The following is a 25896-nucleotide window of genomic DNA, read 5'->3' on the forward strand; positions in this document are numbered from 1 at the left end:
CAGCGCAATCCCAATGTGGTAATGCTGCAATACAGGCTGCTTCATCTGCAGGGGGCGACAGAGATATTCAGGGTAGTTACACTTGAGCGGTTCCTATGGATTAGAGCAGACAGGTATCTTCTCTTATACTAGACACAAATACAGAGTTCTTCTCTTCCTAACACTTTCTCTCGCCTGACAGGACTGGAGAGAGAAGTACATACACCCCAATCACACGGCCGTGCTCAGAGGGGAAATCATCGAATCGGTAAATACAGCTTCAATTAGAAAGATTGTGTTACTTATGGAGTATACACACGGTCAGATTTTTCTTTTGAACGATATCGTGTGAACGATTTACTCAACGATTCGAACGATATCTGAAGAAAAAGAACGAAATCTGACTGCAAACATGTCAGACATCATTCTCTAACAAACGTGAACGCGCATTATTCATCGATTTTTAAAATCGTTATCGTTCAAATCTGATGAAAAATCTGACCGTGTGTATGCGCCATTAGATGTATTTTTCCTAGAATGTTATTTGTCTCCCTGCTGCAGTGATGTCACCTAAGTGTGATTTGTGGCTGCTGTTTGTGATCCTGAACCCGTCCCCGGCCAGTGGCGTCATTACAGGGAGAATAATAGACCTCTCTGATACTGTGTGTCTGTCAGTGCTCTCTGATACTGTGTGTCTGTCAGTGTCCTCTGATACTGTGTGTCTGTCAGTGTTCTCTGATACTGTGTGTGTCTGTCAGTGTTCTCTGATACTGTGTGTCTGTCAGTGTTCTCTGATACTGTGTGTCTGTCAGTGCTCTCTGATACTGTGTGTCTGTCAGTGCTCTCTGATACTGTGTGTCTGTCAGTGTTCTCTGATACTGTGTGTCTGTCAGTGCTCTCTGATACTGTGTGTCTGTCAGTGCTCTCTGATACTGTGTGTCTGTCAGTGTTCTCTGATACTGTGTGTCTGTCAGTGCTCTCTGATACTGTGTGTCTGTCAGTGCTCTCTGATACTGTGTGTCTGTCAGTGCTCTCTGATACTGTGTGTCTGTCAGTGCTCTCTGATACTGTGTGTCTGTCAGTGTTCTCTGATACTGTGTGTGTCTGTCAGTGTTCTCTGATACTGTGTGTGTCTGTCAGTGCTCTCTGATACTGTGTGTCTGTCAGTGTCCTCTGATACTGTGTGTCTGTCAGTGTTCTCTGATACTGTGTGTGTCTGTCAGTGTTCTCTGATACTGTGTGTCTGTCAGTGTTCTCTGATACTGTGTGTCTGTCAGTGTTCTCTGATACTGTGTGTCTGTCAGTGCTCTCTGATACTGTGTGTCTGTCAGTGTTCTCTGATACTGTGTGTCTGTCAGTGCTCTCTGATACTGTGTGTCTGTCAGTGCTCTCTGATACTGTGTGTCTGTCAGTGCTCTCTGATACTGTGTGTCTGTCAGTGTTCTCTGATACTGTGCGTGTCTGTCAGTGTTCTCTGATACTGTGTGTCTGTCAGTGTTCTCTGATACTGTGTGTCTGTCAGTGCTCTCTGATACTGTGTGTCTGTCAGTGTTCTCTGATACTGTGTGTCTGTCAGTGCTCTCTGATACTGTGTGTCTGTCAGTGTTCTCTGATACTGTGTGTCTGTCAGTGCTCTCTGATACTGTGTGTCTGTCAGTGTTCTCTGATACTGTGTGTGTCTGTCAGTGCTCTCTGATACTGTGTGTGTCTGTCAGTGCTCTCTGATACTGTGTGTGTCTGTCAGTGTCCTCTGATACTGTGTGTGTCTGTCAGTGTTCTCTGATACTGTGTGTCTATAGGGCGCCGTGGGCGGCTGTGTGCATGAGGCAACAGTGTTGACCCTCTATAGGGCGCCGTGGGCGGCTGTGTGCATGAGGCAACAGTGTTGACCCTCTATAGGGCGCTGTGGGCGGCTGTGTGCATGAGGCAACAGTGTGACCCTGTATAAGGCGCTGGGGTGGCTGTGTGCAGCCTGAACCTGCTGTAAAGGGGAAATGTATACAGATGTATCCTCCTATAGTTAGCCGCCTTGCGTGTTAAACGCCCTTCTAGTCGTACCATGCCGTGGCGTAACTCTGACACTCAGTCTTTTTAGTGCAACTTTTTCCCATAATGCATCTTATTTGCACAGCGATGTGAACAGGCGCTGCTGCTGGTTACAGTGATATGTGACTGCCAACAGTATATTCTGTGTGTGGCTGCCGCTGTATCTGCATGTGAAACGCTACATTACAGGGTCGCAGCCACTGACAGTCACAGTCACGTATCGGTATCTGCACTACAGAGACTTACAGCGCTGACTCATTGTGTAACGCGACTTGTCGCGTACGGAGGATCGCTATATGTGGTCACCTGTATATATTTAGTTTAGTTTCTGAGCACATTGTTCTCTTATTAGTGTGTAATAATCTGTGCGTTGTCTCCCAGCCATGCCCAGACGTGTACTGGTTCCCGCTATTTACAGACACCGCCTGTGACGAGCTGGTGGAAGAGATGGAACGTTTCGGTCAGTGGTCATCTGGAAGTAAGACGGTAAGGACTGGACGGCTCCGCGCAGTACTAAGCTTGTGGATAAATTAAAGGGCTTCCGTATAAAGCGTTTCCCACCTGCAGGTGAATGTCAGTGATTGGGTTCCCCATGCATCGCACGCCCTGATTCCCCCGGCTACGCCCGCGATGTGACCATGCACAGTACAGCATTGCTCTGCGTCCATATGTCACTGTATACAGAGATACCATTGTTGTGTTTTCCTTGCAAGCTTTCTTCTGTGCCTGTGAGCCAAGTCATTATATTATCAGAATTGGAATAGCACAAAGCTCTACACCGTTCATACCGAGGCCATGTACCGGTGCAGTAAAAAGAAACAGCTCTGCCTGATGAAAGCTTGGATGAAAAGCACAGATTTGATTCAGATTTGGGAATAGAGTAAGATAGAGCCAGTAACTGTATCTGGACAAATCATGCTGCAATGCAAGGGGGGCAAATACATAGATTTATTGCATGTGGGGTAAATACTGGCTGCTTTTACATGTAGCCTACAAATGGTGGACAGCCGGAATTCAGGTTTCCGTTTGGACACGTCCTTCCCAAATCTAAATGTATCTGCACATGTTCCATCTGCCCCCCTGCAGTGCAGAGAGTAGGGGAAGATGGTGATATCAGAGATACCACAATGGTGGGTATAGACGTGCTATGCCCGCTGGAGTGAGGTGAGAAGGGCCCATTGTGTACGGCTGAGGCAGAGACGTATAGAAGCCGTAGAACCCGCTGAATCATCAGTCGCCCAGGTCTGAGGAGGGGGTCCAAAGGAAGTGGTGAATTTATAGAGGACGGCTGAGGAGGGACCTGGGGAACGGTAGATGACCACAACATGAAGGAGAGGGAATGCCCTGGCAGAATGATACCAGAGGGGAATGCCAATGCCGGAATCGGTATGTAATGCCAGCGGATCTATTCCCGATGGACGAAATACCGACGCCGGAAGCCCGAACAGTGAAGATCCCGACTAGGGCTGGTAAGTACCCTAACCTTCCCCTCTCCCCCACCCTAAACTGAACCCTCCCTGGGGTGTGCCTAGCCCTAACCTCCCCCCAGTGGTGCCTCACCCTACGTCCCATACGCTAGAAAGCCCCAGCTCGCCTTCGGTCGGGATGCCGGGCATTAGGATTTCGGCGTGGGGCTAAAGACAGGCGTTTGGTTTAGACTCCTACCTTCTGTCACTGGTCGAGCTTCCAGCGTTGGGATTCCGACGGACGGCATTCAGGGCAGTGGTATCTTAACCGCATCCCGCCAATGCCACCTGCCTGTCTGTACAGGGCGTAGGGTGCAGGGAAAGGAGAGAGTAGTGGGAGATCCAGGTCTCAGTGAGCGAGGTGGAGATTATGGGGTCATGGACAGAGACCAGCTCATTACACACAGACCTGACGTTCCTCAGGGGAAGGGAGTGAGGCGGGAGATTAGCCAGGCGCCAGATGATGGCGCAGAGTCAGATAGGCGCATTGTCTGCTCCTTGTGCAGCGTGAATGTGTGAATCCGTGGCTTGGAGAGTGCGATCATTCCAGGTGAGTGCCGGGGTAGTTACTCGGGCGACTATCGGGGCCGCCCTTCCTTTGAGAGCGCTAGCCGTGAGGTTACACTTCTGAATATTTGTTGGGGTGACGTACAGTTTAGTATCAAATTGTCCTTTAATTGTGGATTGAACTGTACAGCTCCTATCACTATATTCATGCCGCGTTATTATGCCCGCCCAGACTTGTTATGTCAGTCAGTGAGAGCCTCCGGCAGTACAGATTTGCGCATACAGGAGTCCATGTATAATATAAATCTGCGTCACTAGTAATCGTGTGATGGGTGTATGGAGATGAGCTTCCCATGAGCTGCCTGTAAGTGGAGTAACTAACTCCATAGGCCCTGATGGCTGGGACTCTTGTGTTCCTAGCTATCAGTGCGAGACATACAGTAACTTTGTCATAATATTCCTTTAATCCGGGGAAACACATAAATTTCTAAATACCGGGATGTCACCTGGATGTAATCGGCCTCAGAGCCTGAGAGCCCCGTCCCTGGGATTAAAGGGCAAAGCCAGTGAGACCTAAATAACCAATTTACACAGCACCACCTACAGGCAGCTGCCGTGCACTGCATCCTAAATGTAACACGGCCTGGTTCAGCAGCGTTCGCAAATGCAACTACGTACTCAGATAAAGCGATTGTTAGCCATTGCGCATGTGTATAAGCTGCACTACGCGTGCGCCCGGATCACGCTGCGATTACAGAAGCACAGAGGAGTCCAACGCAGAGTGAGTGACAGGCTATGAGCTTATGGGGGTGGTGATGGGGAAGTGGTCGGAAAAACGCAGGCGTGCCTGTCCGTGTGACTGCGGCTGCTTGCGCGTGCATAAATTAGCCTCTGCGATTGCATGTGCAGCTTGAGTGCCCCCTGCGTGCGAGGAGACTTGTGGTGGGTGCGACTGGCCAGACCTGGTGTAAATACAGCGTGACTGGCCGATGTGCGTCCATGGTACCGATTTTTCTGCAGGTCAGCGATGACGTATGCATGTGAGAAGGCGGCATTATGGCGGCTGCGCTTTGTCAGGCATTAACACGTTATAGCAGCTGCGGTCTGTGCGGAGTCATAGGACTGTCATGTCTGTAGTAACCTGTCCATCCTCCTCGCTATATTCCAGGACCAGCGGCTGCAGGGAGGCTACGAGAACGTCCCCACCATTGACATCCACATGACCCAGATCAACTTTCAGAATGAATGGCAGAAATTGCTGCTGGACTTTGTGGCCCCCATTACTGAGAAGATGTACCCCGGTTACTACACCCAGGTAGGGGAACTCCGCATAAATACGCCCGTCTCACCTAAAGGCGCTTCTCCTGGCTAAGACCGGACGTGATGGAAAATAATGGCAAAAAAATACATAAAACATCCAAAGATCCTGTCCCCGTCCCTTAGTCTCCTTACCGACCCCCAATAAGTCCATAACTCTCTTCCTCCAGGAGAACTTCCAAAATGCTTTCTGGGGACTAAGGAAAAATATATATTTGTCTCGTTTTCCTTAGCTCATGTCAGAGACACAAAACCTGCTCAGGTAGAATCAGTGGCATAACTAGGGTATAATGGGGCGTGTAGACATGACACACCCCTTTCTCGTCACTCTGAACATTCCATATGCACCTTAACACAGTGACCCTTATACAGTTCCACCTATGCTGTGCCCCCAGTAATGGTCCCCCCACTGCAGTGCCCCCAGTAATGGTCCCCCCACTGCAGTGCCCCCAGTAGTGAGCCCCTTATATAGTGCCCCCAGTAGTGAGCCCCCCACTGCAGTGCCCCCAGTAGTGAGCCCCTTATATAGTTCCCCCAGTAGTGAGCCCCTTATATAGTGCCCCCAGTAGTGAGCCCCTTATATAGTTCCCCCAGTAGTGAGCCCCCCACTGCAGTGCCCCCAGTAGTGAGCCCCTTATATAGTTCCCCCAGTAGTGAGCCCCTTATATAGTGCCCCCAGTAGTGAGCCCCTTATATAGTGCCCCCAGTAGTGAGCCCCTTATATAGTTCCCCCAGTAGTGAGCCCCTTATATAGTTCCCCCAGTAGTGAGCCCCTTATATAGTGCCCCCAGTAGTGAGCCCCTTATATAGTGCCCCCAGTAGTGAGCCCCTTATATAGTGCCCCCAGTAGTGAGCCCCTTATATAGTGCCCCCAGTAGTGAGCCCCTTATATAGTGCCCCCAGTAGTGAGCCCCTTATATAGTGCCCCCAGAAGTTGTCCCCCTGATGTAGTGCTACAGTGGGCATTTCCCTCCCCCCCGGTGCAGTGCCCCCAGTAGTAGCTTCTGCTCTCGCCGCCGTCCGCACCTCAATCCTCCCGGGTTGGCGCGCTCTGCATTATGGGAGAGACGTCATGACGTCTCTCCCATCACCCACTGCAGAGGCCGGAAGGCGGAGCTTATGAGTTGACTCCAGCCCGGCTTTTTGCCGGGGGCGCAGCAGCAGCCAATGAGAGTCTGTCTGACTCTCATTGGCTGCTGAAACACACACATCGCCGCGGTGATGTGTGTAAATGTGTAGTGCGACCGCACTCACTGGCCTACTAGGACTGGCCAGTACCTTGGCGTCCCCCCAGTGCACCGCCGGTCCCACGGTGCCCAGGGCATGAGCCCCAGCAGCCCTGCCCTAGTTACGCCACTGGGTAGGATGAGAAATTCGTATATAATCCCCAAGAAAAGTGATCGGAAGCCACAAAAGCTCGGCCTGGTCATTACCGTGTAACCAGCCCTGAGGGGATCAGGAGGATACAGGCGACTCTTGCTTGGTGTTAATAATAATAATTATAATGGTCTTACTGTGAAATGGAGCCGCACAGATATCTGTGTGACGTCCCCTCCTAGTCGCTGACTGTTTGCGCTCTATCACGTACAGGTTCAGTTTGATTTGGCCTTTGTGGTCCGATACAAACCGGATGAGCAGCCATTGCTGGAACCTCACCATGACGCATCCACCTTCACCATTAACATAGCCCTGAACGGTGTGGGGCAGGACTACGAGGTCAGTGACATGTACGGCAGCAGTGGTCGCTAAGGGTTACAGCACAAATGCGCTCTTTGGATCAGATTATAAAATAAGCCATGACTTCCAATGTACTGTCCTGTCAGCATTGTCCTCTGAGTGTCTGCGGCCAGTGTGTCCACATACATTTCTTTCTACACTCCTATTAATAATACATAGATTTATCTAAATACTTTCTAGAAACCAATGACATCTCTGAGGCACACGGCGTAGGCAGACATTTTGTGGGGTGACAGTGCCTCTTCTGTAGGAACCAATGACATCACAGGCACACGGCGTAGGCAGACATTTTGTGGGGTGACAGTGCCTCTTCTGTAGGACGACCTGTATATCTAACGCCTTCTCTTCTGCAGGGAGGCGGCTGTAGATTCCTGCGTTACAATTGCTCCGTTACAGCCCCGAGGAAAGGTTGGGCCTTGATGCACCCTGGACGACTGACTCATTACCATGAAGGACTCCGTACTACAAAAGGAACCCGCTACATCGCAGTCTCCTTTGTGGACCCTTAAGTGGAAGATGTCTTACAGAAACACTGGAGACGTTACAATGTAACACTGATAAAGTATTAGAGAGGTGGTGATTACCCGGAACATTAGTAACTATCATTTCAGATTTCAGGTCCCCGCTGAGCCCCTGAGAACTTGTTATCTAACAAACCCAATTAATTGATAAATTGCCATTGTCCGAGGTGAACACAATGTAGATGTTCCCTGACGTTCTAGGTCTGTATATAGCAATGGAAACGGCATTCGCTCTATATGTAAATGAAAGATTGCTTCTCCTGCATGGCAATGCTCCCCATGTACCTGTATGGCCGATCACTGGTCGTGGGTCAGCTGCAGTCTGTGATGAGGGTATATAGGTCATATGGGACACTGAATACGCTCCGATTCTCAGAACCGCCGATATTAGATTCTGCCGCACCTGTATATTTCATTCATTCAGACAGGCCCGGCGGAGGAGTCCTTTACTGATTGACAAATACTTGAAAACATGGACAGCACAGCGCACATCTGGATCACGCGCCTCGCGGTCTGGGCTCCTGGCTGAGGCTCATCGTGTCTCTTACGTACATTTCTTTACTCTGAGTATTGAGCAGTTTTCTGGCTATGTTGATGTTCGACGTGCAGGTAAAACACCGCTATAATCTCTGTATGTCAACCGCGAATACACGGATTCGCTGTCAGTCCCGTTGATTTCAGTAGCGTTGCGTTTTTCAGTATGCAGAGGCTGCTAGATGTAATGGAGCGCGGATCTTCCTCATGCTCGCTGTGCCGTACCGATAAGACGGGAATACCTCTTATTACCTAGAATAATCACCAGTATATGTGAGGCGGAGGATTGCATTACCCTTCCCAGCTTTAGTCTTTGGTTTTCAGCCATATGTTTATATATATATATATATATATATACATATAATTTATTCAGCTCATTTGAAATGTGCAGTATCCTGGGACTGTAAAGTTAAATCTCTTTATTATATAAATACTTGGCTGGAAAGCACAGACAGGAGCTAGAAAAGGCTACAGAGAGCATGTGAGTGATATCCCCAATGCTAGCGGTAGACGGAATTACTGACAATTATGCCTTATTGCTATTGTGCCTTCGTGCTCGCTGGGGGCGCGGTGTCGTGTGAGCAAACTGTACTCGCTGGGGGCGCGGTGTTGTGTGAGCAGACTGTACTCGCTAGGGGTGCGGTGTCGTGTGAGCAGACTGGACTCGCTGGGGGCGCGGTGTCGTGTGAGCAGACTGGACTCGCTGGGGGCGCGGTGTAGTGTGAGCAGACTGGACTCGCTGGGGGCGCGGTGTAGTGTGAGCAGACTGGACTCGCTGGGGGCGCGGTGTAGTGTGAGCAGACTGGTCTCGCTGGGGGCGCGGTGTAGTGTGAGCAGACTGGACTCGCTGGGGGCGCGGTGTAGTGTGAGCAGACTGGACTCGCTGGGGGCGCGGTGTAGTGTGAGCAGACTGGACTCGCTGGGGGCGCGGTGTAGTGTGAGCAGACTGGACTCGCTGGGGGCGCGGTGTAGTGTGAGCAGACTGGACTCGCTGGGGGCGCGGTGTAGTGTGAGCAGACTGGACTCGCTGGGGGCGCGGTGTAGTGTGAGCAGACTGGACTCGCTGGGGGCGCGGTGTAGTGTGAGCAGACTGGACTCGCTGGGGGCGCGGTGTAGTGTGAGCAGACTGGACTCGCTGGGGGCGCGGTGTAGTGTGAGCAGACTGGACTCGCTGGGGGCGCGGTGTAGTGTGAGCAGACTGGACTCGCTGGGGGCGTGGTGTAGTGTGAGCAGACTGGACCTGGTGCTTCTCTCACATTTCTGAGATGTCGTAAACATTTTCTCAATCCGAAATATCGGCGTTAAACAAATAATGTTCTGGTGATGTCATCACTTCCTCAATTTCACTACAAGAATATAAATAGTTACTGTTTTGTACATTGCGATTAGATTTTTTTTCAAGTAAAATAAAGACCTGTTCTTGTGTCTGTTATTGTGTGTTTTACGACAGGAGGTTTGTTCTCACCTCTCACTATAATGTCCTTGTTCTGCTCTGTAGGATGTTGCCCACCAGAAAAGTAATAGACGCTCAATATGGTGCTAGCGGTAAATGGGAAACACTGCTTCCCGTTATAGGGGAAGAGCTTCCACGATGTGTGGTATCGCTGCCACTCTCTCACCGTGTAACCGGGGAAATCACAGAACGTGGAAACGCCGCCCCTGATCCCGGTCACACTTCCCTGTAACTGGGGAAATCCTGTAAGTGGGAAAACACAGAATGTGGAATCGCCGTCCAAAAGATGTATCAGCTAGTGTAAAAGCAAACACTGGGGGCATTTAGGAAATATAAGCAGGATCAGAATAATGAAGACAAGGAGATGTATCTTCTCAGGAAGGTGATTAGATGTGTGAAGGCTCAGGCTGAGGAGAAAATGGCCCAGTCACTACTGTAAGTAACATTTTTTAAGTATATAAATGAAAATAAGAAAATCAAATGGTGGAATAATAAGAATGAAGACAGACAGTGAGTCTCTTGTGGAGGGAGACAACCATTTAGATGAACCGCCATGGCCTTATTTACTACAGAAGGAGAGGGAAAGGGGCCATAATTAAGTTGCAGGGATATACATGAGGTAGAGACAAGGAGATACATGAGGTAGATACATACTGTATATACTTACAGAGGAGAAGGTCCTAGCAGAACTGACAATTTTCTGAAAGTGGACAAATGAATGGGGCCTGATGGGCTACATCCAAGGATACTAATGAGATTAAAGGGGTGCTGGTTACACCATTAACGGAATTATTCAACCAGTCACTAGCTACTGGAGGAATTCCAGAGGACTGGAAAAGAGCAAACGTCCCACTGCACAAAAGTGGAAGCAATGAGAAGGTAAGTAACTAGCGACCAGTGACCGGACATCAGTAGTAGGGAAAATGATGGAAACACTCTTAAAAGAAAGACTTTTGGAACATCTCAAATCCAACAATTTACAGGATCCCAAACTGCATGGATTTACCGGGGGGAGATCATGCCAAACAAATTGTAGATGTAGCTTATCTAGACTTTAGTAAAGTTGGGTACACAAGTAAAGATTATCTGTCCAACCATCCAACTAGGTGATTGGTTGGAATGAGAATCTGGTAATGTATGGGAGTAACTGATGATCAGCAATTTGCTCCTAAATGCCAGAAAACAGGTGAAAATGGCGTCAGATAAGTTTGAACAAATTTTGTGAAATGTTTCATCTACACTTGTCTGACGCCATTTTCACCTGTTTTCTAGCATTTAGGAGCAAATTGCTGATCATCAGATACTCCCATACATTACCAGATTCTCATTCCAACCAATCAGCTAGTTGGATGGTTGGACAGATAATCTTTGTGTGTATCCAGCTTTAGGCTTTTGACATGGTCCCACATCGCAGACTGATAAATAAACTTGGGATTGGATTCTAAGATGGTTGAATTGATAAGAACTTAGTTACAGAATAGGAAACAGAGAGTTGTAATAAACGGAGTGCAGTCTCGGGAGCCAATTGTGACAAGTGGTGTACCCCAAGGTTCTGTATTTGGACCAGTGCTTTTAATATCTTTATTTGTGACATTACAAATGGTATTAAAGGGAAAGTATGCCTTATTGCAGATGACACAAAGGTATGCAGCAGGGTAGACACACCTTGCGGGGTAAAACAAATGACTGAGGATCTGGGTAGACGAGGAAAGGTCAAGAACGTGGCAACTACAGTTTAATGCAAAAAAAATGCAAAATCAACTACCTGGGTCTCAAGAACCCAAAGGTACAATATAGTATCAAGTGTACTCTAATGGGCCATATGGAGGAGGAAAGGGATCTAGGAGCACTGCTGGCATGGATAGTGCAGAGAATGAAAAAAGCGGGAGGAGGGCCCTGCCTGTTAGAGCTTACATTGTAAGAGGAAGGGGTGAATATTTGGAGGGAGAACTAGGAATGACACAAGGTGGGTAAGAGGAGGGCTGGAAGGCTTCATTGGAAAGGTGCATGGTCAGGGCACATGTAGAGAAATCCAGACTTTGGGAATAATCCTACAGTTGGAAACCAGAGGATCCGCCATTAGCGCAGCACTATGGGGGGGGGGGGGGAGGGGGACTTTTGGTGAAGGGGCATTACTCTCTCACACAGACTCATTGTACTTATAAATGTACTCTTGGATTGACCGTCAGCATATTACAGTTTATCCATTGGATGTCCAGCTGAACCGGAGGACAAAGAAGACCCTAATGGGTATCATTATGAACGCCGGAGCCCCGTTACTAAGACAGGACCCAGGCAGCTGGCATCTTTGCACCTCACCCTCCTGATTCTGGGTCTGATTCAGCAAGGATCGTAACTGCGATTACACACGTCTCACTGCGATAGTACGCTAATCCTCTGCGATCGATATACCGTCGCAGCACTACATAAGGATGCCCACCTTACTTACACACATCCGTAATCCTTAGCAAGACTGAGAGACCATCAGTAACATGGAGTACCATCACAACCTCACACACACTTACACAGGCTCTGACCTTACTCAGGAATTACTAACCTCATCACACGCAGTGACTACACAAGTCTGAGATACCAACAGTAACATGGAGTACCATCACATCATCACACACACTTACACAGGCTCTGACCTTACTCAGGAATTACTAACCTCATCACACACAGTGACTACACAAGACTGAGACACCATCAGTAACATGGAGTACCATCACATCCTCACACACACTTACACAGGCTCTGACATTACTCAGGAATTACTAACCTCATCACACACAGTGATTACACAAGACTGAGATACCATCAGTAACATGGAGTACCATCACATCCTCACACACATTTACACAGGCTCTGACATTACTCAGGAATTACTAACCTCATCACACACAGTGATTACACAAGACTGAGAGACCATCAGTAACATGGAGTACCATCACATCCTCACACACATTTACACAGGCTCTGACATTACTCAGGAATTACTAACCTCATCACACGCAGTGATTACACAAGACTGAGACACCATCAGTAACATGGAGTACCATCACAGCCTCACACACACTTACACAGGCTCTGACCTTACTCAGGAATTACTAACCTCATCACACACAGTGATTACACAAGACTGAGAGACCATCAGTAACATGGAGTACCATCACATCCTCACACACACTTACACAGGCTCTGACCTTACTCAGGAATTACTAACCTCATCACACACAGTGATTACACAAGACTGACATACCATCAGTAACATGGAGTACTATCACATCCTCACACACACTTACACAGGCTCTGACCTTACTCAGGAATTACTAACCTCATCACACGCAGTGATTACACAAGACTGAGAGACCATCAGTAACATGGAGTACCATCACATCCTCACACACACTTACACAGCTCTGACCTTACTCAGGAATTACTAACCTCATCACACACAGTGATTACACAAGACTGAGAGACCATCAGTAACATGGAGTACCATCACAGCCTCACACTTACACAGGCTCTGACCTTACTCAGGAATTACTAACGTCATCACACGCAGTGATTACACAAGACTGAGATACCATCAGTAACATGGAGTACCATCACAGCCTCACACACACTTACACAGGCTCTGACCTTACTCAGGAATTACTAACCTCATCACACACAGTGACTACACAAGACTGAGAGACCATCAGTAACATGGAGTACCATCACAGCCTCACACACACTTACACAGGCTCTGACCTTACTCAGGAATTACTAACCTCATCACATGCAGTGATTACACAAGACTGAGAGACCATCAGTAACATGGAGTACCATCACAGCCTCACACTTACACAGGCTCTGACCTTACTCAGGAATTACTAACGTCATCACACGCAGTGATTACACAAGACTGAGATACCATCAGTAACATGGAGTACCATCACATCCTCACACACTTACACAGGCTCTGACCTTACTCAGGAATTACTAACCTCATCACACACAGTGACTACACAAGACTGAGACACCATCAGTAACATGGAGTACTATCACATCCTCACACACACTTACACAGGCTCTGACCTTACTCAGGAATTACTAACCTCATCACACACAGTGATTACACAAGACTGAGACACCATCAGTAACATGGAGTACCATCACATCCTCACACACACTTACACAGGCTCTAACCTTACTCAGGAATTACTAACCTCATCACACACAGTGACTACACAAGACTGAGATACCATCAGTAACATGGAGCTCCATCACATCCTCACACACTTACACAGGCTCTGACCTTACTCAGGAATTACTAACCTCATCACACACAGTGATTACACAAGACTGAGATACCATCAGTAACATGGAGTACCATCACAGCCTCACACACACTTACACAGGCTCTGACCTTACTCAGGAATTACTAACCTCATCACACACAGTGACTACACAAGACTGAGACACCATCAGTAACATGGAGTACCATCACAGCCTCACACACACTTACACAGGCTCTGACCTTACTCAGGAATTACTAACCTCATCACACACAGTGACTACACAAGACTGAGAGACCATCAGTAACATGGAGTACCATCACAGCCTCACACACACTTACACAGGCTCTGACCTTACTCAGGAATTACTAACCTCATCACACACAGTGATTACACAAGACTGAGATACCATCAGTAACATGGAGTACTATCACATCCTCACACACACTTACACAGGCTCTGACCTTACTCAGGAATTACTAACCTCATCACACACAGTGACTACACAAGACTGAGATACCATCAGTAACATGGAGTACCATCACAGCCTCACACACACTTACACAGGCTCTGACCTTACTCAGGAATTACTAACCTCATCACACACAGTGATTACACAAGACTGAGATACCATCAGTAACATGGAGCTCCATCACATCCTCACACACTTACACAGGCTCTGACCTTACTCAGGAATTACTAACCTCATCACACACAGTGACTACACAAGACTGAGACACCATCAGTAACATGGAGTACCATCACATCCTCACACACACTTACACAGGCTCTGACCTTACTCAGGAATTACTAACCTCATCACACACAGTGACTACACAAGACTGAGAGACCATCAGTAACATGGAGTACCATCACAGCCTCACACACACTTACACAGGCTCTGACCTTACTCAGGAATTACTAACCTCATCACACACAGTGATTACACAAGACTGAGATACCATCAGTAACATGGAGTACTATCACATCCTCACACACACTTACACAGGCTCTGACCTTACTCAGGAATTACTATAACCTCATCACACACAGTGATTACACAAGACTGAGACACCATCAGTAACATGGAGTACCATCACATCCTCACACACACTTACACAGGCTCTGACCTTACTCAGGAATTACTAACCTCATCACACACAGTGACTACACAAGACTGAGATACCATCAGTAACATGGAGTACTATCACATCCTCACACACACTTACACAGGCTCTGACCTTACTCAGGAATTACTAACCTCATCACACACAGTGATTACACAAGACTGAGACACCATCAGTAACATGGAGTACCATCACATCCTCACACACACTTACACAGGCTCTAACCTTACTCAGGAATTACTAACCTCATCACACACAGTGACTACACAAGACTGAGATACCATCAGTAACATGGAGCTCCATCACATCCTCACACACTTACACAGGCTCTGACCTTACTCAGGAATTACTAACCTCATCACACACAGTGATTACACAAGACTGAGATACCATCAGTAACATGGAGTACCATCACAGCCTCACACACACTTACACAGGCTCTGACCTTACTCAGGAATTACTAACCTCATCACACACAGTGACTACACAAGACTGAGACACCATCAGTAACATGGAGTACCATCACAGCCTCACACACACTTACACAGGCTCTGACCTTACTCAGGAATTACTAACCTCATCACACACAGTGACTACACAAGACTGAGAGACCATCAGTAACATGGAGTACCATCACAGCCTCACACACACTTACACAGGCTCTGACCTTACTCAGGAATTACTAACCTCATCACACACAGTGATTACACAAGACTGAGATACCATCAGTAACATGGAGTACTATCACATCCTCACACACACTTACACAGGCTCTGACCTTACTCAGGAATTACTAACCTCATCACACACAGTGACTACACAAGACTGAGATACCATCAGTAACATGGAGTACCATCACAGCCTCACACACACTTACACAGGCTCTGACCTTACTCAGGAATTACTAACCTCATCACACACAGTGATTACACAAGACTGAGATACCATCAGTAACATGGAGCTCCATCACATCCTCACACACTTACACAGGCTCTGACCTTACTCAGGAATTACTAACCTCATCACACACAGTGACTACACAAGACTGAGACACCATCAGTAACATGGAGTACCCTCACATCCTCACACACACTTACACAGGCTCTGACCTTACTCAGGAATTACTAACCTCATCACACACAGTGACTACACAAGACTGAGAGACCATCAGTAACATGGAGTACCATCACAGCCTCACACACACTTACACAGGCTCTGACATTACTCAGGAATTACTAACCTCATCACACACAGTGATTACACAAGACTGAGATACCATCAGTAACATGGAGTACTATCACATCCTCACACACACTTACACAGGCTCTGACCTTACTCAGGAATTACTAACCTCATCACACACAGTGACTACACAAGACTGAGATACCATCAGTAACATGGAGTACCATCACAGCCTCACACACACTTACACAGGCTCTGACCTTACTCAGGAATTACTAACCTCATCACACACAGTGATTACACAAGACTGAGATACCATCAGTAACATGGAGCTCCATCACATCCTCACACACTTACACAGGCTCTGACCTTACTCAGGAATTACTAACCTCATCACACACAGTGACTACACAAGACTGAGACACCATCAGTAACATGGAGTACCATCACATCCTCACACACACTTACACAGGCTCTGACCTTACTCAGGAATTACTAACCTCATCACACACAGTGACTACACAAGACTGAGAGACCATCAGTAACATGGAGTACCATCACAGCCTCACACACACTTACACAGGCTCTGACCTTACTCAGGAATTACTAACCTCATCACACACAGTGATTACACAAGACTGAGATACCATCAGTAACATGGAGTACTATCACATCCTCACACACACTTACACAGGCTCTGACCTTACTCAGGAATTACTATAACCTCATCACACACAGTGATTACACAAGACTGAGACACCATCAGTAACATGGAGTACCATCACATCCTCACACACACTTACACAGGCTCTGACCTTACTCAGGAATTACTAACCTCATCACACACAGTGACTACACAAGACTGAGATACCAGCAGTAACATGGAGTACCATCACATCCTCACACACACTTACACAGGCTCTGACCTTACTCAGGAATTACTAACCTCATCACACACAGGGCTCTATTTACTACAATCGCAGTGGATAATTTATTCATATACACTGACACGCCTGCCTTTTCCCCCCCATCACCTCCCCCAAATGGCCCTTCCTGTCGTACACTCTGCGATGGGTCTGCGCAGTCACTGGGATCGCAGGGGCTGGTTCTCCCACGCAACATTCGGCCGATTGCATGCTTAATCGCAGTTGCGATCCTTGCTGAATCAGGCCCTCTAAGTGGCTGCCATGTTTATCATGTCTATAGCAAGGCTGGTCGTAACACCCTGCTCTATCCTACTGATGACAGATCAGTGTCACCCTGTCCTTATGTGTCTCTCTGTCATTCCATATAGCACAAGGAATAAAGAACATTAAACTGAAGTTGTTCTATCGTCATGGAGACAGAAGAGTGAAACCTGCTGGTACCCAGTCACACATGGTTGTAGACAGAACTCGGCAGGGTGCCAGCCTCTGAGCAGTGCCCCCAGTTCCTGTCTCCTGGTGCTGAGCTTCCTTAGGACAGTGTCAGCCTTTGTTATGTGAGGTGTGGGGCAGTATCTGTGGGCAGGTTTCCTGTTTGCTCATGTACTGGTGGCTGCAGGATGGAGACTCAGCTGATGGTGACTGACACCTGTTGGGTCTCCCAGCTGCAGCCTGAGGACATGTTGTGTTACTGGCAGCTCACACTGGGGGCTGCCAGGGCTTATAAAGGACGGACATCAGTGATTCGGGCATTTGGATTATACGTCAGCCGGGGACAGGGAGAGAAGATACAGAATGAAACATCTCTATGTTATTGCTGGGTAAGTGATTTAAAGGTCTATTTACTGAGCATTGGATGGAGATAAAGTACCAACCAACCAGCTCCCAAATGTCATTTTTCAAACCCAGTTTGCGACATGGCAGTTTGGAGATAATGTACCAGCCAATCAGCTCCTGTCACTTTATCTCCATCCAAGGCTTAGTAAATAGACACATTACTTACTTTCAGACAGATGGGATATAATCATATTACCATCATCAATTTATTTTTGCAAGAGTTTATTTTTTTATTCTGTTGCTACAAGTTATTTCCTCCCTCCTGCCCTCCCTCCTGCCTTCCTACGCTCCCTCCTGCAGCGCTCCCTCCTGCCCTCCCTCCTGCTGCGCTCCCTCCTGCTGCGCTCCCTCCTGCCCTCCCTCCTGCTGCGCTCCCTCCTGCCTTCCTATGCTCCCTCCTGCCATCCCTCCTACGCTCCCTCCTGCCCACCCTCCTACGCTCCCTCCTGCCCTCCCTCTTGCGCTCCCTCCTGCCCTCCCTCCTACGCTCCCTCCTGCATCCCTCCTGTGCTCCTTCCTGCCCACCCTCCTGCCCTACTTGCTGCCCTCCCTCCTGCCCTCCCTCCTGCCCTACTTGCTGCCCTCCCTCCTGCCCTCCCTCTTGCTACGCTCCCTCCTGCTGCGCTCCCTTCTACCCTCCTTCCTGCCTTCCCTCCTGCCCTTGGGTGTTGGGTGATTGTAGTTGGTCTAGATCCTTGCATTGCGGTCTACACATTGTAATGGACACTATTATAGCTAAGTCTTGATTACTGTTAGGGACCCACCTGATGAGGATCACCATGACGTGGTAGGTGGGCATACAATATATTTTTGGTCAGACATGTGCTAAGGACCTTATTTATAATCCATGTTTATTATAAATATTGTGATTATCAGTATTCCTGGTGCCCCCCTTTCCCATAGCTCTGAGGCTGGGGACACGTAGTGACGCTGGCGCTCTGAGGCTGGGGACGCGTAGTGACGCTGGCGCTCTGAGGCTGGGGACACGTAGTGATGTTGGCGATCTGAGGCTGGGGACACGTAATGACGCTGGCGATCTGAGGCTGGGGACACGTAGTGACGCTGGCGCTCTGAGGCTGGGGACACGTAGTGACGCTGGCGCTCTGAGGCTGGGGACGCGTAGTGACGCTGGAGGTCTGAGGCTGGGGACGCGTAGTGACGCTGGCGCTCTGAGGCTGGGGACACGTAGTGATGTTGGCGCTCTGAGGCTGGGGACACGTAGTGACGCTGGCGCTCTGAGGCTGGGGACGCTGTAGTGACGCTGGCGCTCTGAGGCTGGGGACGCTGTAGTGACGCTGGCGCTCTGAGGCTGGGGACGCGTAGTGATGCTGGCGCTCTGAGGCTGGGGACACGTAGTGATGTTGGCGATCTGAGGCTGGGGACACGTAATGACGCTGGCGATCTGAGGCTGGGGACACGTAGTGACGCTGGCGCTCTGAGGCTGGGGACACGTAGTGACGCTGGCGCTCTGAGGCTGGGGACGCGTAGTGACGCTGGAGGTCTGAGGCTGGGGACGCGTAGTGACGCTGGCGCTCTGAGGCTGGGGACACGTAGTGATGTTGGCGCTCTGAGGCTGGGGACACGTAGTGATGCTGGCGCTCTGAGGCTGGGGACGCTGTAGTGACGCTGGCGCTCTGAGGCTGGGGACGCTGTAGTGACGCTGGCGCTCTGAGGCTGGGGACACGTAGTGACGCTGGCGCTCTGAGGCTGGGGACACGTAGTGATGTTGGGGCTCTGAGGCTGGGGACACGTAGTGATGTTGGCGCTCTGAGGCTGGGGACACGTAGTGATGTTGGCGCTCTGAGGCTGGGGACACGTAGTGATGTTGGCGCTCTGAGGCTGGGGACACGTAGTGATGTTGGCGGTCTGAGGCTGGGGACGTGTAGTGATGTTGGCGGTCTGAGGCTGGGGACGCGTAGTGATGTTGGCGTTCATCACTCAGCGCTGGATCTGTCATCTATTGTACAGCACTTACAATTGGTTTTACAAGCAATAACGGTCTATTTTATTGAGAAAAAAAGATAGAAAAGTAAATAGCGTCCATTCATTGCATTCCCCTGAGGGCTGAGGGCCTGATTCAGAGCCGGACGCTCTGACCAGAGCTCTCGCTCTGAATCAGGGCCCTCCTCCATGAAAATGGAGCGTCCTCCTGGACGCTCATATAGTTGTGGGTGCTCACCCACAGCTATAGCGAGCGTCCATGATGATGGTCACGATGGTCAAGACTATCGCGACCATCGGGCTTGCGACGGAGACCCTGCGGTAGGGTCTCGCTGCCGCAAGCCCTGGAGTGATTTTGGCTCTATCAGAGCCAAAAGCACTCCCACTGACATCACTAGTGATGTCAGTGGGGCCGGCTTCAGACGGTAGGCGTTCCCATGGCAACGCCTCCGTCTGGCCGCCACGCCCCTGGCACGCCCACCAAAGGGGGCGTGCTGTTAATTAACATCGACAGCACGCCCCCTTTGGTGTGAAACCCGGAGCGACACCTTGGCTGTCGCAGTCCGGGTCTCGTGCATGCGCACGACGGAGCTCCCTCTGTCGTGCGCATGCGCAGTGGGGCAACATCGACCCATTTGCGAGCATCCTTTGCAAGTGAACGGGTCTGAATGACCCCCAGAATACACAGAATTGTGCCAAGAGCAGTGCTGTAACCCAGAGCAACCACTCAGAAGTCAGCTTTCATCAGTCTAAACACACAAAAACATATACCTGATTGGTTGCCTCTGGCTACAGCACATCTCTGCCACTTTGCAGTATCATATGCATTAATCCCCATAGAGTTTATAAAGCTCCGCAGAATAAAGTATATACATAGTCTATTAACAGTAGATCGTGGCAAAACACTAGTAACCGCAATGCTAACCCATGTGTTACCCATAGCAACCAATCAGTGTCTAGCTATCATTTATCTACTTATTCTATATAATGGCAGCTTGAATCGGATTGGTTATTAAGACCACACCTCCACCTGCCCTTATTAGATGGTTTGATAAGAGAGAGATGATTTTAGTAGTATAGGAGCCAATGTATAAGGATTTCTCTCAGATACCTTGTAACTGTATATAGCGTACTATGTATACCTATATTACCTATATACACCTTTATCTATCCTCCAGCGCTTTCATGTTTCTCCTGTCTCCTGTACCCGCTGGTTCCTTCCCATTTCGTAGGAGTGAGCTGGACCCTATCCCGGAGTCTTCATCAGGTACAGATGGTTATTATCACATAGAAAGCGCTAACACACAGTTCTTATATATAGGACAAGAAGAATTTATTTATTCCTTTCTTTAATGAAAAGGTAACACCAGCTACTTAGCAAACATTAATGGGCCAAAATATTCAGACTTGCAAACATTAAACAGATCTAAAAATTACTAATATAAGTCTTTTTTTATATTATACCTTCATTTAAGATACTTTAAAATTCTTATTAATGTAAAACCACAGAAAGACTATTTTTCTATAGCAGTAGTTTCATTCTTGAAAAATACACATAATAACCAAAAAGTTCCATTTACAACCTTGCTTCACATTATTTGGTGTTTTAGCCGCACAAAGTAGCTGTTCTTTAAGTATAGTGGAATCTTATGTATCAATTTGTGTTCCAACAGCCCAGAAAACTCCTGATGACTCTAATAACGCTGTTACCGTATATAGCTGTCTGCATTTACTTAGATCTAAAGAAACGGACCGTTATGTCTTTATGCAGCAGTTTAAGGTCCTGATTCAGAGGCGCTCGCTCTGAATCAGGGCGGATTTAAAAAATTTTTCAAAAAAATCCGCCTCCAGGCCACTCGCATAGCTGTGGGTGACCACCCACTGCTTGTGCGGGCGGCCTGGCGATGGGCGCGATTATCACGCCCATCGAGCTTGCGACGGGACCCTTGTGGTAGGGTCTCGTCCACTGCATGCCCCAGTGAACTTCCTGCTCTAATAGAGCAGGAAGTTCACTACTGACATCACGTGTGATGTCAGTAGGGACGCCCACAAACGGCAGGCGTTCCTTCGGGAACGCCTCCTTTTGTGCAGCCACCCCCCGACCCGCCTACAAAACGGGGCGAGCTGTCGATCAACATCGGCAGCCGTCCCGTCTTGTAGCGAGCCCTGGAGCAAGTGATTTCTCACTCGCTACAGGGCTCGCGCACGCCACGCGCGTGCACTGCCCAACCATCGACCCGCTTGCGAGCGCTATGCGCTCCCGAGTGGGTCTGAATCAGGCCCTAAGTCCCAACAGGCAGAGAAAATCTCCAGCTGATTCTAGCAATATTATAAGGACAGGTTGTCTGCACGCTCCCCACATTCAATTATAACACAGAAGCTCATTCAGACCCGCTCGCAAGATGCGATCGCTCGCTGGCAAAAAAGGACCGGATATTTAAATTAAGCGCTCGCACTGCGTCGTGTAAGGATGCCCACTGTATGTTAGCAACCTACGGCAAAGTGCGCTCGCAAGTGTCTGAAGACGCCCCCTTGCCTCTCACAACACACGTCATCTTCGGGAAATGTCTGATTAATCGGGACCATCGTGAGCCATCGAAGCAGCTCGCAGCCCTTGGGGTTGCCTTTCCCTGCTGCAAGCACAGCGATCAGTGCTGGCTGAAATACATGCAGGTGACGTGTACAATGACGCTACTTTGCTAATTATATACGCCCTTTAAACACCGTTTTGGCGGGCAGACACACCTGCGTTCGCAAAACCACTCCCCCGTTCACATGCACCTTCCCCTGTTACCACCCACAGATGGCGCTATCTGTCACTCAGAGCAGCGACCTGATAGTAGCTTACCAGCAACCAAAATCAGATCGCAATGAATGACTTGCGCACACGCACTGTGAATTATACGCATGCGTAGATGGGCAAAAATTGCTCAGACCGAGCGATCACGCCTTAGCGAGCGGGTCTCAATCAGGTCCGCAGTCTTCTATCAATCTATCTCATATCTATCTATCTATCTATCTATCTATCTATCTATCTATCTATCTAATGTCTATCTATCTATCTCATATCTATCTATCTATCTATCTATCTATCTATCTATCTCATATCTATCTATCTATCTATCTATCTATCTCATGTCTATCTATCTATCTATCTCATATCTATCTATCTATCTATCTATCTATCTATCTATCTATCTATCTATCTATCTATCTCCTGTCTATCTATCTCATTATTAGCGTCTTTGCAGTAGTGGTGAAGAATAGCATTTAGAAGGTTTTTTTGCAGAAACTAAGCAGTCCCAGCAAATTTGGGGTAGCAGAAAATGGGTGCTAGCATATTTTGAAGTTGCTAAAGTGAAGTTTTAGAAAACCTAAAAAATCCACCTTCCACTAGCATCTGCAAACTTAAAACCACCTGGGGCATACTTGGGGCCCCCCCCTGGAGTCTTTTTAGCCCCCTCTTTCAAACTATTTTTTTGGGGTGTTGTTAAGTTTAAAAAAAAAATTTTTTTAAACAATTTACCTTTGGGGGGCTGTCCCAAGGCTGCAGTGTCGTTCCTGCAATTTTGCACCCCAAAACCTCAATTCTGGACTTTTTTTCGACAGCTTTCATAGGCAAATCTTTTTCGACGATTCCAATGCATTGACTTTACACACAGGCGAAAAGTCTTTGGAATTTAATTCGGGGATAAGTTTTCGCCTGGCGAATTAATGTCACCGGCAATGCTTTTCCACAGAAACGGCCTTTTCGCACCTAATTGAAAATGCCCCAAATTTACTAAGCTCCATGTCTGGTGGAGATTGCAATCTCCGGTGGTGTTTGGACATTTTTTAGAACTCGGGTGAGAAATCATAAAACTCTTTTTAAAAAACGAGTGAAAAACACAAATACAGATAAATCCACCATGGGCCAAACTCGCACATACTTTTCATAGCCAGGAATACAACTTGGGAATTTACCAAGAAATGTGATTATAATCACGGCCGTAATTTTAGCAAACTCGGTCCTGAATAGATGTTTCAAATAGAGCCCCTCCTGAGCTGAGTTTTTGTCAGAAACATACACACATCAGTGTGATCTGTGTGTGTTTCGCCTGTGAATAGCCTAAAAAGTGTTAAATTAAAAAAAAGTTGGGTTCCCTCCCCTCACCTACAAGGCATAACCAGCCCCAGGCTCTTCAGCCAGTCCTGGTTCTAAAAATACAGGGGACAAAATGTGTAGGGTTCCCCCACGTTTTATGAACCAGCACTGGGCTGTGTCAGCCAGTCCGTATTAAAAACACAAGGAAAAAAATGGCGCGGGGGGTCCACAGCACTGGACTCAAACTAGCCAGGGTATAATGCCACAGCCAGGGGACCCTTTCACCGGATCACGCAGGCCAAAGCATTAACACCCCAGGCTAGTCAGCTCAGGCCACAAATCTCAGGGGAGGTGGGGACCCCAAATAAAGGAGTCCCCCCTCTCCTGAGCACCCTAGGCCTAGGCTGAAGCTCTGGGCTCTTCCCTGCACCCCTGATTGGTGGGTGCATAATAGATGTCTTCTATTGTTTTTTTACAGTGGGACTACAGGTGCCAGCGTGCCTGCCTCATGGCACTTGTGGAAGTATAAGTGCCAGCAGGCAGCCGACACCCATACCCCCACTGTTAAGAAAATAGTAAAATAATGACAATACACACGCTAAAAAAAAAAATACTTACCTACCTCCTGGCGCAGGTCGGTGCTCTTCTCCAGTAGTCGGGTGTCAGTCAGACACAGGAAACTCGGGAAGAAACACGATCGCATACAGAATCAGGAGACTTGTTCAGGCAAAACTCGAATCTTAGAAAATTTGCGTTTTTGTGTTTACAAACTTCTCCTGAATTACTGCGAAGCTCAGAGTGTTGTTCTCAAGTAAACTGGGACCAAACACGATTCTTAGTAAATTTTCGCCTTGATATTTGTTTGTGTTACCCGAAAACAGGTGTTTTCTGGGAATATGCCACAAATATTTATGACAAATGGGCCCATTAATTACCTCATAGGACCTAACTGCTGATTGGCTGCTGTAGTTCAATGCGCATTTATTGCCTAAATATGATGTCATTAGACCAAGTGCCATACATGGTAAATTCCGTGATATATATGCACTCTGAAAATATATGTCATAAAGACTACATAATGTTTACATCCAAAGCATATAAATACATACCAGTTAGTGCCCAAACACTCTATTTATGCCTAACCATCTGTCTATCTAATTATCTATCTATCTCATATCTATCTCATATCTATCTCATATCTGTCTATCTCATATCTGTCTATCTCATATCTATCTATCTCCTATCTATGTCATATCTATCTTTCATATCTATCTATCTATCTAACTCATCACTCTCGCTCTCCCTCTCTCTGGCTCTCTCATAACTTGATTTCTGCTCCACAGATAATGTTGAGTGTTTTCTGGACTTTATGGAGCTCTGGGTGATGAGAAGACAGATAAATGGATTATTACTCTGGCTGTCACAAGTCCTGCACTTCCCAGGTACTAATACATGTTGTGGTCCAGACAGGTTACAGAATTCTAATATAATTGAATAATTGCAGCGCTAGAGAATCGTAAAAATTACAATTTATTAAACCTGTACACAGGAATTAAAACTTAATGAATTGTTAAAAAGACAATAGGTCTAGTTATCACCAACATATGTTGATAATTATGAAATGACACAATTGTAGATGGGCCCTAATGCACCAATGTAGATAAAGATAAGAGTACAAGCACTGTTTGTGAGTGGGCAATTGATAAGTACCCGCATGGGAATGACAATGGAATTACCGGCTGAAGTGTAGCCTCAAGATTGTCCTGAATTAGCGATGGTCCCACACTGAGGTATTCTCCAACGCAGAGATGGAAGCAATCCTTTGTATTGAGATGTTGGATCAGTCGTTGATATTCCAAATAATGTCCCAAGTCCAAATGCTGTTCCCAAATCTCACAGCGTGCTGGTGCGTAGATGTCAGGTGCCAGGGGCCAAGTGTGAAGTGCCAATAAAAACAGGATA

At 47.8% G+C, this 25896-nt stretch overlaps 2 protein-coding genes across 2 annotated transcripts in view; both read left to right on the forward strand.

The window, feature by feature from the left end:
- Positions 1-181: 181 nt before the first annotated feature.
- On the forward strand, positions 182-9534 carry LOC148442115 (procollagen-lysine,2-oxoglutarate 5-dioxygenase 1-like; the record flags this gene model as incomplete). Its single annotated transcript, XM_088464216.1, has 5 exons — positions 182-247; positions 2407-2511; positions 5167-5313; positions 6906-7031; positions 7406-9534. Coding segments are annotated over 5 exons (600 nt in total), but the record flags the coding sequence as incomplete, so codon positions are not given.
- An 8296-nt stretch (positions 9535-17830) lies between these two features.
- The window catches only part of CIROZ (ciliated left-right organizer protein containing ZP-N domains), a 31038-nt gene continuing 22972 nt past the window's right edge, over positions 17831-25896 (forward strand). Inside the window, exons 1-3 of the mRNA XM_088464217.1 lie at positions 17831-17893; positions 21029-21117; positions 25278-25376. Of these exons, the coding sequence (XP_088320343.1) occupies positions 17868-17893; positions 21029-21117; positions 25278-25376 (214 nt within the window). The 5' untranslated portion in view covers positions 17831-17867. The remainder of the gene's footprint in view (positions 17894-21028; positions 21118-25277; positions 25377-25896) is intronic.

This window comes from Taudactylus pleione, unplaced genomic scaffold, assembly GCF_031769625.1.
Source record: "Taudactylus pleione unplaced genomic scaffold, aTauple2 ptg001613l, whole genome shotgun sequence".
Taxonomy (NCBI): domain Eukaryota; kingdom Metazoa; phylum Chordata; class Amphibia; order Anura; family Myobatrachidae; genus Taudactylus; species Taudactylus pleione.